Source organism: Cetorhinus maximus, chromosome 15 (genome assembly GCF_964194155.1).
Source record: "Cetorhinus maximus chromosome 15, sCetMax3.hap1.1, whole genome shotgun sequence".
NCBI classification, from domain to species: Eukaryota; Metazoa; Chordata; class Chondrichthyes; order Lamniformes; family Cetorhinidae; genus Cetorhinus; species Cetorhinus maximus.
In genome coordinates, this window is record NC_135893.1 from 84,358,884 (window position 1) to 84,373,733 (window position 14,850).

The window sequence follows — 14,850 nt, forward strand, 5'->3', positions numbered from 1 at the left end:
AACTCAGAAACCAAATGCGAAAAACACCAAAAAAGCAACAATCTGAAGTGAAAGTATTTGCATTTATATAGCATCTTTCAATATCTCAGGACATCCCAAAGCACTTTACAGGCAATGAAGTACTTTTAAAATGAAGTCACCCTTATAATGTGGGAAACGTAGCTGCCTTTTCCGCAGAGCAAGCTCCCACGAACAGCAACGTGATATTAACCAGATAATCTGCTTATCTTTAAGTGGTGTTGTTTGAGGGGCAAATATTGGCCAGAACACCAGTAACATTGTAAACTGTAACTCACTCCCATTATTCTTCTTACTATTCTTTAAACATAATCCGTGTGAATCCTCTCAGACAAAATGTTGTCACTCCTAGATAGCCACTTCCCCAGCCTCAATATATAGAGAGAACATATATATACTCTAGGACATGCAGTGAAACAACATTCAGATCTCCCTGCAATCTAGGTCAGATAGTAAAACTCCCATAAAAATGATGACTTTGACTGTCTATCATCACTGTCCAAATTGATGCTTGCGGTGGGGAAAGCAATAACATGCCAAAAGTGGGAGGACAAATTACTGCCTTTCCCCTAGCGAATCACATAATAAAAGATGCCACAGGCTAAGGTAGGCTTCAAGGATGCAAGTAACTCAAGAGTTCAGATGATGGGTTAGTGCCTCACAACTCATTCTGGCATGTGTGTCAAAAACATTAACACACATTCCAACTTATGCGGGAACAGGATGGTTGTTTCCTTGACTGAGCCCAGGAATATAATGTAAACCATTCATTGTTAAGCAATGATCAACTAACTACAAATTTGGTTGTTTTACCAGATGCACATTATTTGAACTAGATGAAAAGCATCATTAATACAAATGAATCCACTGACTGATAAAGACATCAGAAGCTACTGTAAATGAAAACAAAGCCAGTGTCTTCACCTCTCCCAGTTTCTCTTGCTGTGCTCCATTAACTTTGTATTACTCCTCTCTCAGAAAATCCTAGGCAGAACACTTTCTTGTGTTCCTCTCACTTACCATGCTTCTACCCTTCCAATATCCTTCCCCAAACCTCTCCATTCCACCACAACCTCTCTACTTTCAGAAGTTTCACTCCCCCATCTTTTCCTTCTGCCTCTGTGTGAAAATAGAGTGCTGACAAAGCTGATAAATACCTGGCTGGAAGAGTAACTGAACCTTACAGTGAGAGGGAGCTGAATTAACAGTACTGAAGAAGCACTCACCAACCCTCAAAGCTGCACCAATTGTCACGCTCATATAGCTGCTTTTATATTGGCGATGTTTTAATTCTGATTCAGTGAAATCAATTCATTTTGACCTGGCCCCCCAACATTCACACTCCTGAATCCATCTCTCCACGTATATAGGTTGTTGTAGGCTGCACCCCTTTTTAGTTACTTGAAAAACCTTTTGCTTCTGTCTTGTTTGCACTTCAGTCCCACGCTCTTGATCTACGGGCACCCAGTGCGAGGGAGTCGGGGAGTTGGGGGGAAGGACCTCCTCATGAACCTGCTCCTGGACGTGGCCAAGTTGGCCATTAACAGGTCCAGGCAGTGGTCGATCGAGGGCATCATCTGACCTCTTCCGTATCTATGTTCAAAACGGATGTCCCTGGAGAGGGAGCACACTGTGTCCGCTGGCACCGTCGAGGCCTCTATGCTCAGTGGGCACTGTGGGGACTGGGGTGTTTGATCACATTTTGGTTTAATGTTTGTAAGTTTCCTTTAAATTTTGTCTTTTGTTTTTGCAGTTTCCCTTTAAGGGGCTGCCTTTTACTTTATCCCTGATTTTGTTAATTTAGTTTATTTGGTTTAACTCGAAAGAGTTTCCTATCTTGGCAGCAGAGACAGAGGTCTAGTTTTTGTGCGTTGTGTCAGGACAAGTAAGTTGAATTTGGTAGTATTAACAACAAAAACTGGCTCACTGAATCGGAATTAAAAGGATGCCATTTAGAACCAGGGTGTGATTCCAGGTATTTGTTGTTAGTTAATCTCTGCCATATTGTTATCAAAAGGCTTAATGATGGGAGAATATATACACCAATTTTTCCAGTAAAGTTTATAACAGCGGGTAACTTTAGAGTCCAGGGACCAAACTTCTGAACAGCCACAGAGGGGGAATCAGAAGAACTTTCCACCACTGGCTGGTGCGTTCCTGCCTCCAAGCCATTTTGGAACATGCTGGTTCAGGGAGAACAGCTACCCATCCGTAAATGGGGGGTAGCCAATTGGGCATCATTAGCAAACTATTAAAGCCACACTGTTGATACTGACTGGAAGCTTCCAGTCGCCATGTGGGACCCCCTACCAATGTCGAAACGGCCCAGGGATGGAAGCAGCCTCCACGTGGCAGAACGGAGGCCAGCACTCCTTTAACTGTTTTTTGACTCGCATTCCTCCCCCACAGTACCAGTCTGGCAACTGTGGCCAGTTTTAATCTAACTTTTTCAAAAAATCTTGAGAGGGCAAGCTATATCTTGAGGCACCCTTCCCTGTACTACATATATTGGCAACTCTAATTTTGGCAGTGGGGCTGCCAATCTGAGAATGCTGGATGGCATCCAGCCTCTGGAACCACCACCCCTGCAAACTTTAATTGGACGATCAGTGCACCCCTTGACCAGCTCATAAAAAAATCTGTCAGGAGGGGTCCAAACCTCAGAATTGAAATTCAGGCCCAGGTTTCGATTCCAGTTTAGTTTCTGGAAATGACACTTGGATTCCCTGCAGTAGACAAGAATATCACCTCACTGATGTACAAACGTTGCTTCCGAAGGCCTACAAAAGTTGTACCACCCAAAATCCTTGCAGAGTATCAGGTCGTGTAAGAAATATGCTTGAATACATTTAAACATGAGGACCCTTTGTGACTTTAAAAATATTCATGTTTTAAAATACTTGTAGCCCTTTGCTTCTGTGTAATCATATATCTTGCACTTAAGTCTGATTACTAGTTTCAATCTGAAAGATGTGGTCTGCACCATGGCATTTTCAACCTTCAGAGAAGACAGGAATGCATGATGGGCAGTCAGTGCATTTTACAGTGAAAAACATCACTAAAAGGGTAATCACTATTCCTTAGCTGTACCACACCCATTCATGACACAAACAACAGTGTTGGTTTCAGGTTACTGGAGGTGCATGTGTACTTCTGCACTTTCCTATTAAGACAGTGAAGGAGAAATTGAAGACTCACTATATGATTTTTTATTGCTTTCCTTCATAGATTTCTTTACAACTAGCTGGACAGAGCTAAGCGATCCCACGACCAACGGATCAGATCAAAGCTCTGCAGTCCTGCCACATTCAGTTATAGATAGTAGTGGACAATTAAACAACTAAACGGAGGAGGAGGCTTTGCAAATAACAGCCCCCCTCCAGGATGGGGGAGTCCAGCACATCAGCGCAAAAGACAAGACTGGAGCAAATGCAACCATCTTCAGCCAGAAGTGGATGATCCTTCTCCTCCTGAGCAGCAACACAGATGACAATCTTCAGCCAATTCAATTCACTCCAAGAAGCAGCTGAAGGCACCGGATACTGCAAAAGCTATGGGTCCTGAAAACATCCTAGCAATGGTACTGAAGACTTGTGCTCCAGAACTAGCTGCACCTGTAGACAAGCAGTTCCAGTATAGCTACAACATTGGCATCTACCCGGCAGTGGAAAATTGCCCTAAAACGTCCTGTCCAGAAAAAAACAGGGCAAATCCAATCCAGCCAATTACCACCACATCAGCTGCTCTCGATTATCAGAAATGTGATGGAAGGTATTGTCAACAGTGTTATCAAGCAGCGTTTACAAAGCAATAGTCTGCTCACTGATGCTCACTTGGGTTCCACGAGGGCCACTCAGCTCCTGAACTCATTACAGCTTTGGTCCAAACATGGACAAAAGAGCTGAACTCACAGGAGGTGAGAGTGACTGCCTTGACATCAAGGCAGCATTTGACAGGGTATTGCATCAAGGGGTCCTGGCAAAATTGAAGTCCATGTGAATCGGGGGAAAACTCTCTGCTTGTTGGATTCATTCCTAGCACAAAAGGAAGATGGTTGTGGCTGTTGGAGACCAACCATCTCAGACCCAGGGCATTGCTTCAGGAATTCCACATAGCAGCGTCCCATGCCCAACCATCTTCACCTGCTTCATCAATGGCTACCTTCCATTATTGAGACGGTGGCATAGTGGTAATGTCACTGGATTAGTAATCTAGCGGCCCAGGCTAATGCCCTGGGTTTAAATCCCATCACGGTAGCTGATGGAATTTAAATTTGATTAATTAATAAAATCTGGAATTAAAGCTAGTAACAGTAACCATGAAACTATCATTAGATAAAAACAAAAAACTGCGGACACTGGAAATCCAAAACAAAAACAGAATTACCTGGAAAAACTCAGCAGGTCTGGCAGCATCGGCGAAGAAGAACAAAGCTGACGTTTCGAGTCCTCATGACCCTTCAACAGAACTAAGTAAAAATAGGAGAGGGGTGAGCTTCTTCACCCCTCTCCTATTTTTACTTAGTTCTGTTGAAGGGTCACGAGGACTCGAAACGTCAACTTTGTTCTTCTCCGCCGATGCTGCCAGACCTGCTGAGTTTTTCCAGGTAATTCTGTTTTTGTTATGAAACTATCATTGATTGTTGTAAAAACCCAGCTGGTTCACTAAAGTCCTTTAGGGAAGGAAATCTGCTGTCCTTACCTGGTCTGTCTACACATGGCTCCAGACCCACTGCAATGTGGTTGATCTTAAATGCTATCTGAAATGGACTAGCAAGCCATTCAGTTTGAAGGCAATTAAAGACCGACAATAAATGTTGGACTTGCCAGCGATGCCCACACCCCACGAAAGATTAAATTATAAGGTCAAAAGTGAGGTTGTTCACTGATGATTGCACAATGTTCAGTACCATTTGTGACTCCTCAGATACTGAAGTAGTCCATGCCAATATGCAGCAAGACCTGGACAACATTCAGGCTTGGGCCGATTAGTGGCAAGTAACATTCGTGCCACACAAGTGCCAGGCATCTCCAACGAGAGAGAATTTAACCACTTCCCCATGACATTCAATGGCATTACCATCGCTGAATCCCCTATAATCAACATTCTAGGGGTATCCATTGGCCAGAAATTGAACTGGACCAGCCTATTAAATACAGTGACTATAAGAGCTGGTCAAAGGCCATGAATTCTGCAGCAAGTAACTCACCTCCCAACTCCCCAAAGCCTGTCCTCCATCTACATGTCTACATGTGGCTCCAGTCCCACTGCAGTGTGGTTGTCAGGAGCGTGATGGAATACTCTTCATTTGCCTGGAGGCTCTATCAAAGCTCAAGAAGCTCAACACCATCCAGGACAAAGCAGCCCCTTTGATTGGTACCTCATCCACCAACTTAAACATTCACTCCCTCCACCACTGACATGCAGTGACAGCAGTGTGTGCTATATACAAGATGCGCTACAGCAACTCACTAAGGCTCCTTCAACAGCACCTTCCAAACCCACAACCTCTACCACTTAGGTCACAGGCAGCAGGTGCACGGGAACACCACCGGCTGCAAGTTCCCCTCCAAGCCACACATCATCCTGACTTAGGACTGCATTGCTGTTCCTTCACTATCACAGGATCAAAATTCTGGATCTCCCTTCCCAGCAGCACTCTGGCTGTACCTTTTTTTTTATTCATTCATGGGATGTGGGCTTCTCTGGCTGAGTCAGCATTTATTGCCCATCCCTAGTTTCCCTTGAGGTGGTAATGAGCTGCTTTCTTGAACTGCTGCAGCCCATGTGGTGTAGGTACAATCACAGTGCTGTTAGGAAGGAGGTTCCAGGATTTTGACCCAGCGACAGTGAAGGAGCGGCGATATATTTCCAAGTCAGGATGGTGAGTGAGGTGTTCCCATCTATCTGCTGCCCTTGTCCTTCTAGATGACAGTGGTTGTGGGTTTGGAAGGTGCTGGCGAAGGAGCCTTAGTGAATTCCTGCAGTGCATCTTGTAGATGCACAAGTAGCAGCAGTGTGTACCATCGGTGGTAGAGGAAGTGAATGTTTGTGGATGGGGTGCCAATCAAGCGGGCTGCTTTGGCCTGGACAGTGTCAAGCTTCTTGAGTGTTGTGGGAGCTGCACTCATCTAGGCAAGTGGGGAGTATTCCATCACACTCCTGACTTGTACCTAGTGATGGTGGACAGGCTTTGGGGAGTCAGGAGGTGAGTTACTCATCGCACAATTCCTAGCCTCTGACCTGCTCTTCTAGCCACAATATTTATATGGTTAGTCCAGTTCAGTTTCTGGTCAATGGTGACCCCCAGGGTGTTGATAGTGGGGATTCAGTGATGGTAATGCCATTGAAGATCAAGGGGCGATGGTTGGATTCTCTCTTGCCTGGCATGAATGTTACTTGTCACTTGTCAGCCCAAGCCTGGATATTGTCCTGGTCTTACTGCATTTAGACTTTGGCTGCTTCAGTATCTGAGGAGTCGTGAATGGTGCTGAACATTGTGCAATCATCAGCAAACATCCCCACTTCTGACCGTATGATGGAAGGAAGGTCATTGATGAAGCAGCTGAAGATGGTTGGGCCGAGGACATTACCCTGAGGAATTCCTGCAGTGATGTCCTGGAGCTGAGATGACTGACCTCTGATAACCACAACCATTTTCCTTTGTGCTAAGTATGACTCCAACCAGCAGAGAGTTTTCCCCCTGATTCCCATTGACTCCAGTTTTGCTAGGGCTCCTTGATGCCACACTCAGTCAAATGCTGCCTTGATGTCAAGAGCAGTCACTCTCACCTGTACTAGATGTATTACAGCAGCTTCAGGCCGTGGCTCACCAACACCTTCTCAAGGGCAATTGGGGATGGGCAACAAATGGTATTCCTGCCAGCCATGCCCACATGTCATGAAAGAATGAAAAAAATTCAACTGGGGCTCTAGGCAGCTATTTCACCCAGGGTGTATTTAGTGAGGGGCTGTAATACAGTAATGCATTTTAGAAAGTGGATCCTGTTATTAGACATTGTTGATTCAGCTTTCCAACAATTTCTTTTTTCAAAGGGACAGGAATTTGGGGGCATATTTAAGTAAGCACGCTGTCATTCACTAGTGGACATTTGTCAATACCAAACATAGTTCCAATTCAATTTGTATCAGTTTTACAGTAACCTTTATTTGTGGCAACATACGCCAGTTATCATCTTGGTCAAACCCCTGATTCTCAAAACCTCAATATGTATATTTTATGGCTGGATTCCCACCTCTCAACCTGCAGGCTTGGTTGGTATTAACCAACAGTTCCCAAAAACAGATTCACCTTTAGGCTAATCACATTTTTCTTTAGTAACCCATAGGAACTTGTTCGCTGATGTCGTGTGGAAGATCTGGGTCCTCTTACCCTTCTCTTCCCTTTCACAGCTCCAATCCCATTGTAACAACTTAGAAATGGGAACCTTTTCTTCAACAAATAAATATTTGTATTATCAAATAGTCATGAAGCTAAATGAAGCTAAATATGTTGAACATTCTGATAAAGTTACGTTAATGTTATCAGCTTTATATTAATAATGACTTTGTAGAAATATTAAAAGAGAACATTGATCTGGCATGTCCCAGCGAATCTAACACAGTGGACGTGACATTATATAATTTTTGACGCTCTCTTCTAAAGACATTAAGGATAGAAAAGGAGGGATATTTGATCGCCAAACTTAGAAAGGATAAAGTCCCTGGTCCAGATGGATAGTATCGGACATATTCAAGGAAGCTAGGGAAGAGATAGCAGAGGCACTGTTACATATTTATAAACATTCATTAGAGAATGGAATAGTGCAAGAAGATTAGTAGAGAGTTTGCGTGATTCCTATATATAAAAAAAGATTTATCAAGTTTAGGGAGCTACAAACCAGTTGGCTTAATGTTGCTGGTGGGAAAGATAATGGAATCCTTACACAATTGAGAATGGTGGCATAGTGGTTAGACTACTGGACTGATAATGAGAAGACATGAGTTCAAATCCTATAATGGATGCTCAGGAATTTAAATTCATTTAATTAAATAATTTAGGAATAATAAGCCACTATCAGTAATAGTGACCATAAAACTATTGAACTGTCTTAAAAACCCACATGGTTCGCGATTGCTCTTTAGGGAAGACCTTGCCAGGTCTAACCTATACATGGCTCCAGGCCCACAGCAATGTAGTTGCCTTGTAAATGCCCTTTGAAACAGCCTAGCGAGTCATTTGTTAAGAAGCCTTTTCAAGGGCAATTAGGGATGTGCTGTTAATTGTAGATAAATTGTGTTTAATTATATGTAGGTGGAGGGCATTAATTGGGTTTTACTTGAGCACATATATAGGGACAGTCACTGAAACTGGGAGTAGTTGAATTAGGAGGGATATGCTTGTAATGTTTCACTCTGTAAATAAATGTAACACTGGGTAAAGATTGGCTCCATTACCATCCTTCGCCAGCTGGATTTCAGGAATAGAACATGGGCAAATAAATGCTGGCCTTGCCAGTGGCGCTCATTTCCCATTAACAAATTTTTAAAAATCAGAAAAACATCTAGAAACTGAAAATACAATAAAGAGCAGTCAGCACAGTTTCCAAAAAAGGAAGGTCATGCATGACCAACATTACTGAATTCTTTGAAGTAACGGTAAAGCTAAATAATGGTGAAACAGTAGATATATTTGTATTTCCAAATTTCTTCATATAAGATACCACTTGGTAGACTCATGACAAGGCGAGAGCATGTGTAGTCAAGGGACCAGTAGCTGAATGGATAGAATGCAGAAAATAAAACAGAAAGCAGAGATTAGGGGTTAAAGTTACTAACACAGTTTGGCAAATGGCGGAAGTGCTGTTCCACATGGATCAGTTGGGAACACTGTTGTTCACCATTTAAATAAATGAGTTGGGAATTGGAAATACAATTTCAAAATTTGCAGATGACTCCAAATTTTGGAGGGAGGGGTGGATGGCTAATGGCTGATAAGACCATAAAAAACAAACTAAGCACCGGAGTTCATTTCCAGAGTTACAGAGTTGAAAAGCAAAGAAGCTATGCTAAATCTGTATAGAACCTTGATAAGGCTGTGAGCAGTTCTGGTCTCCAGGGTGGCACAAAAAAATTTACTAGAATGATACCAGACCTGAGAGGTGACACTGATCAGGAAAGACTGAAAAGACTTGGGCCCTTTTCTTTAGAAAAGACAAAATCAAGGGTGTGACCTGATAGAAGACTTTGAGACTATGAAAGGGTTTGATAAGATAGACATGGAGAAGTTATTCCCATTTGGGGCAGACCAGAACTAGGGGCCATAAATATAAGATAGTCACTAATAAACCCAGTAGGGATTTCAGGAGACGCTTCTCTACCCACAGAATGGTTAGAATGTGGAAATTGCTACCACAAGGCAGGTTAGGCAAATAAAATACTTTCAAAAAAGTACTTCACTGGTGTAATGTGCCTAGGGATAATCAGATAGAATTTGCAAGTCTTTCTTTCTTTCATCCATTCATCTATTGGGAAGTTACATCAGAGTACAGGACAGAGGCTGAGGATGTGCCAACTGAGGATTCAAGGCAACAGAAAAACAGCAAAAACTGTTTCTGAAATTGGCCTGGTAGAATTGGTTAAGGCTCTCCAACACGCCAGGCTTTATAGGGCTGTTGCTGAAACAGGCTGAAAATGTTGCAAATAATGATGACTGTTATCTGTAGCAGCTTTAATAACAGCAAAATAATTAAACCTAACATCTAAACAGGACTTTTAGATTCAAAATAAAAAGATGTTTATTCAACTGATTGATCTGAGCTGGTCATGCTCCATGTAACACTGGACCGCATTAACAGGAGCACCATTCTGCCCTTGGTTCTAGTCACTGATATATTACTCAGCCAGTGTTGATCAGTTCAATACAGTGTGCAACTGTGGGAGTTACTCAGAAGTAGAGCCAATGTTAAGTCACTTTTATAGCATGGTTCAGAGAGGTTGGCCCAAGGACAGGTTACACCTTAACCATCTCTATAAATCTTTCCTAATACAAGTACAGAAAGTAGGTGAACCAAAGGATAGAATTCTCACTGTGAAGCAGGGGAGTGATTTTACACTAAGGGTCAGCTGTTGTTCAGTGGGTAGCACTCTCGTCTCTAAGTCATAAGGTTCAGGGTTCAAGTCCCAGGAATCGAGCACAAAAAAACTACAGTGGAACTTAAGTGCAGTATTGAGGGAATGCTGCATTGTTGGAGGTGTTGTCTTTCTGATGAGACATTAGACCTTCCTGCTCGTATGGATGCAAAAGATCCTACAGCACTATTGTCAAAGAAGAGCAGGGGAGTTATCCCTGGTGTCCTGGCCAATATTTATCCCTCAATCAACATTACAAATTACTGGTCATTGTCACATTTCTGTTATGGGAGTTTGCTGTGTGCAAATCTGCTGCCGTAGCAAACACATGACAAATGTATTTCAATGACTGTAAATCATTTTGTGACTATTGGTGATCATGAAAAGGACTATATAAATGTACGTTTTTCTTTTTTTCTTTTTGGATTTTATAGCATTAGTTTCACTAAAATTAACAATGCTCTACACCTTATGTCACCTGATAATTTTGCAACCAAACTCCTAAAACAGCTTTACAAACCTGAGTTCTGAGAGAATTTCTAAACTGCTCAATCTTCACCACATGACATCCTCTGAAGCCCTCAGGTATATTACTGTTGTGTAACTCATGCCTTCATTATTCTTAATATATCACACATGGAACAGTTTAGGATGGGACATAGCAAGACAATTATTAGCTATACAAAATAAATCAAAGTCTAGGTATTATACCAATAAAAGACTTGCTAGGTTGTGTTACCCAGTACAAAAAATAAAGAATGGCGTTGCAACTCACTCATGTTTCCCCCATCTAGAAAACAGACAGATATCAACTATTGATGGTTTACTTTGGTTAAAGACCCCAATATCCCTCTTCAATGCATTTCGTCAAGTGACCAATATTAGGTTTACTGACTATTTACTGGCTATGTACTGTAATTAATGATAGATTAACACATAGATGAGGCTTGTATTCCCTTGAGTTGTTTATGATGATTAAAGATTTGACAGAGTAGAGAGAGAAACTACTCCTACTTGGGGAGAGGGGGGCGGGGAGTCCAGAGCAAAGGAGCATGACGTTAAAATGAAAGCTAGGTTATTCAAGAGTGATGTCAGGGCACAATTCTTCACACAAAGTGTAAATCTGGAACTCTCTTTTCCAAAAAAGCTGTTGAGGCAGGGGATCAATTTTAACATTTCCAAACTGAGATTGACAGATTTTTGTTAAGGAGGGATGTTAATGGTTATGGACCCGAGATGGGTAAATGTTGAGGTACAGATCAGTCATTATCTAACTGAGTGGAGCAATAGGCTGGAGGAGCTGAATAGCCTCTTCCTGTTTTGATGTTCCTTTGAATTAGAGAAGGAAGCTTGTTCAGGGGCTCAATGGGTAACTGCAATGCTGCTGCAAATTGGCTCATTCACAAATCTACTCAGTATATAGTTGGCTAACATGTTACAAGTAGCAGTATACCATTGGAGTCTACCTGCACCACTATATACTCATTTTACTAATTGGGCTTACCTCCTGGCAAAACTTTACAATATTTTCCCACAACTCCTTGGCCTCCCCCTCATCAGTCTTCCTTCGTGCTTCCACAAGTATGCTTTCCCGTCTCTTCAATGGCTTTGAGCCCTTCCTCAGTGTGAAATATTGCTGTGGAGTGTGGCAGGCTGCACAATGCTTATCCTTTAAGTCATTTAGGAGAGTGCAAGCAGGACAGGACCACTCATTGGATTTCTCCCGAGATGAAGGTGGCTGGACAGGGAAGAGTTTGATGGGTTTCCGTGTTCCTGCAGACCTGCCCCCACATGTTGTGCACGCAGACCCATTCAGGCCCCTCTCCACGTTACAGTCCGGGCACCTTGGCCCTCGCTCTGTGTAACTATGTTCTTGAAAGCCATGGAGTTTGGAGGAACTACAGGCACTGCATTTTTGGACGGTAGTTGGATTTTTCAGAGTGCACTTTGAACAAGTCCATATGGTAAAATCTGGGCTGGAGGGACTAAAGGGGGTGAACCTCACAGTTTCTCCAGTTAGGTCTATGATGTCTCCACCTTTCATGGTTCTGCAAGCTTCACATTTCGACAATGCAGCAGAGTTGATGAGAGAGCAAGATGCACACTTCCACTGACTGGGTGACGACTCCATTTCCTCATCTAAAACACTGAGCCTCTTAGTGCAAAAGTGTTCTTGTAATTTTGTGGAGGGTTTCACTTGTCCCTGGGGAGAACCTCGGGCCACTGGAACCGAGGTGATGGAGGTAGACGTGGTGACCATAATGCCAGATAGGGCTGGCGAGTCTGTAGTCGGCGGCTGGAATTTGGCAGCTGGTGGCACCTCTCTGCGGCTTCGTGGCACCGGGTTATTCTGGATCATTGGCGACAGCGGACTGACAACTGGAGACCTCGGACTCTCAGCCTCTGTGGCTGCATCCCGAATTGGCGACACATCGGCCTCCATTGGTTCGGTTGAGTTACCAAGCTGGGGTGTCACTGACGACGAGCCCGAGGGCAGCTGGAAGCCAGCAGGGGTCACAACCTCAGGCACAACCAGAGCTTCAGGTGGGATCTTAGGCAGAGAAAGTTTGCGAGGCCCCCCACATGCTGAACACGAGTTGGCTGATGGTGTGTTGTGGAGAGTGCATCGTTGGCAGGCCCAAGCTTTGGAAGTGTCTAGTGTACTGTTCTTGCAACAGTTGCCATTGATGTCACCATTGGCTGATTTTCCACAGTTCTGTGCAGCAGGAGCTCGGTGTTCGACCACAACTGGCTGATTTTTGGGTTGTCCATTTGTTGTGGGAACAGGAGGTGTGACAGGAGTAAGGGTTTGGGCATACCCACAGACATCACACTGGCTCTTGTTGATTGAGTTCCTGAAAGTGCATCGAGTGCAGGCCCACTGCTGCTCTTCTGTGCTAAGCCGAAGGATGTCATTGAAGTCTGGCCTCTCTCGGGGAGCCTCGCATATGGAACACTGCCTCAGCATGTCGGGATTCAAGAAAGTGCACCGGGTACATGGCCACTCATTTGTTGTTGCCATGGCACTAGGCGACTGGGGCGTACTGGGGGAAGAAAAGATAAGCAACGGTTAATAAATGGAGTAGTATATCCTCAATTATTCTAAAACTCTCTACCCCTGCTGCACCACACCCCCCGACCCATGACCATGGGACTGATATTTATCATCTCAGAGTGACCAGCAGCCCTCCAATAACCTCTCTCAAATGGCCTTTCTTCACCTGCGAGTCTAGATAGTGAGTCCACCAGCTCTTCAAGGGCATCCCAGTGGAGCCTATCCTGTCCTCTCCACATACCCACACACAGTGCTTTTGAGCAGGGGTCACGAGACAATACAGCAGCTCTTTGCTTATTTCCATTGCCCCAGCTTGGCAACCCTATGTGAAATCAGTTAACTCCAACAGAGCAGGAATCTCGGCTGAGACCATTATGGCCAGTTCCACAGAACTTACCAACTGAGCCACCAGAGCAGCCTGTGCTAATATCCTTCAGCATTATCAGGTATACCACACAGGCAGACTCCCAAGTCAATGGTTAAAGGAGCATTCATTCATGGCTCAGACACTCAAATGAGCAGCTTAAAACAAAAACTCCATGCACTAGTTCTCAATGCCATCATTACTGGTGGGGCAGCTACATTTACAACAAACATTGTGAAATAAAATTCAACAGGCTTGTCCTAGTGAGAACATTGGTACATGGGATATGAACAAACAAGTTGAACGAGTCAAGGCACTCATGAAAATAAAAATGACTGTCCACTATCTCCCTAAGGTGTGTGTGTTTAAAGGAGAGGAAAAGACTGCAGGTTTGTTCATTTACAGCCCTTCAGAAGATTAAAGCAGGAATATTGCCTACCAGTTAACTTAACTGGAGGTTAATAAAGCTCAAATTGCACATTTACTATTCTAAAGTGATTCTCTTTTCCTTCCCAGCAGTGGCGTATAATTGGCCAGTAAGCTAAACCTAGTGCTATGCAGTCCAAGAAGAATTTATTACTGTGAAGCAACAACTTTAAACATCTGACTCATCCTTTTGGTAAAATATTTGCATTCATAGTGGATCATCACTGATTAAGCTCTGCAACAAATGGGTTCATGCTTCAGAATATTCAGAGCCGGTTTTTGCACTAACCCAAAAGCAAAATACTGCAGATGCTGGAAATCTGAAATAAAAACAGGAAATGCTGGAAATACTCAGCAGGTCTGGCAGCATTTGTGGACAGAGAAACAGTTATCGTTTCAGATTGTGACCTCTCATTAGAAGCTCTGTTTTAATGCCAGTATGTACTCATCGGCCTTGTACTGTAATGTCCAAAACAAACATTATTTAGCAGGTTCTCTCAATTACAAAAATCAATCTAATGAACACAAGCCAAATGAGCAATATCCAGGGCAGTCGATGACCCTCATTCCAGTCTCCAAGTTTGACTGATAATGTACACGACTCTGCCCATCATTCCTCTCCTCGTCTCCTTGAACATTAATTTCAGATAGCATTGTGTTCTTGCAGCTCTGTAGATGTGGAGGGATGTTGAAAATGACAGGGCTGTTCTGCAGCACAAACCAATAACATTGTGAGGGATTGAGATTGACATCACAAGAAATGGATTTTAGTTGTTTATTGATATCTACTCAACCCTGAGATAAGACATCCTGACTAGACACTCTAGCCTGTTAGTCTTAATATTACATCTAGGAG

General features: G+C 43.3%; 1 protein-coding gene across 5 annotated transcripts in view; it reads right to left on the reverse strand.

The window, feature by feature from the left end:
* Nucleotides 1-14,850, reverse strand: part of capn15 (calpain 15) — a 288,702-nt gene that overhangs the window by 76,253 nt on the left and 197,599 nt on the right. For all 5 annotated transcript variants that reach the window (XM_078558791.1, XM_078558790.1, XM_078558793.1 and 2 more), the window contains one exon: nt 11,654-13,193. In XM_078558791.1, the coding sequence (XP_078414917.1) occupies nt 11,654-13,171 (1,518 nt within the window). In that variant the 5' untranslated portion in view covers nt 13,172-13,193. The remainder of the gene's footprint in view (nt 1-11,653; nt 13,194-14,850) is intronic.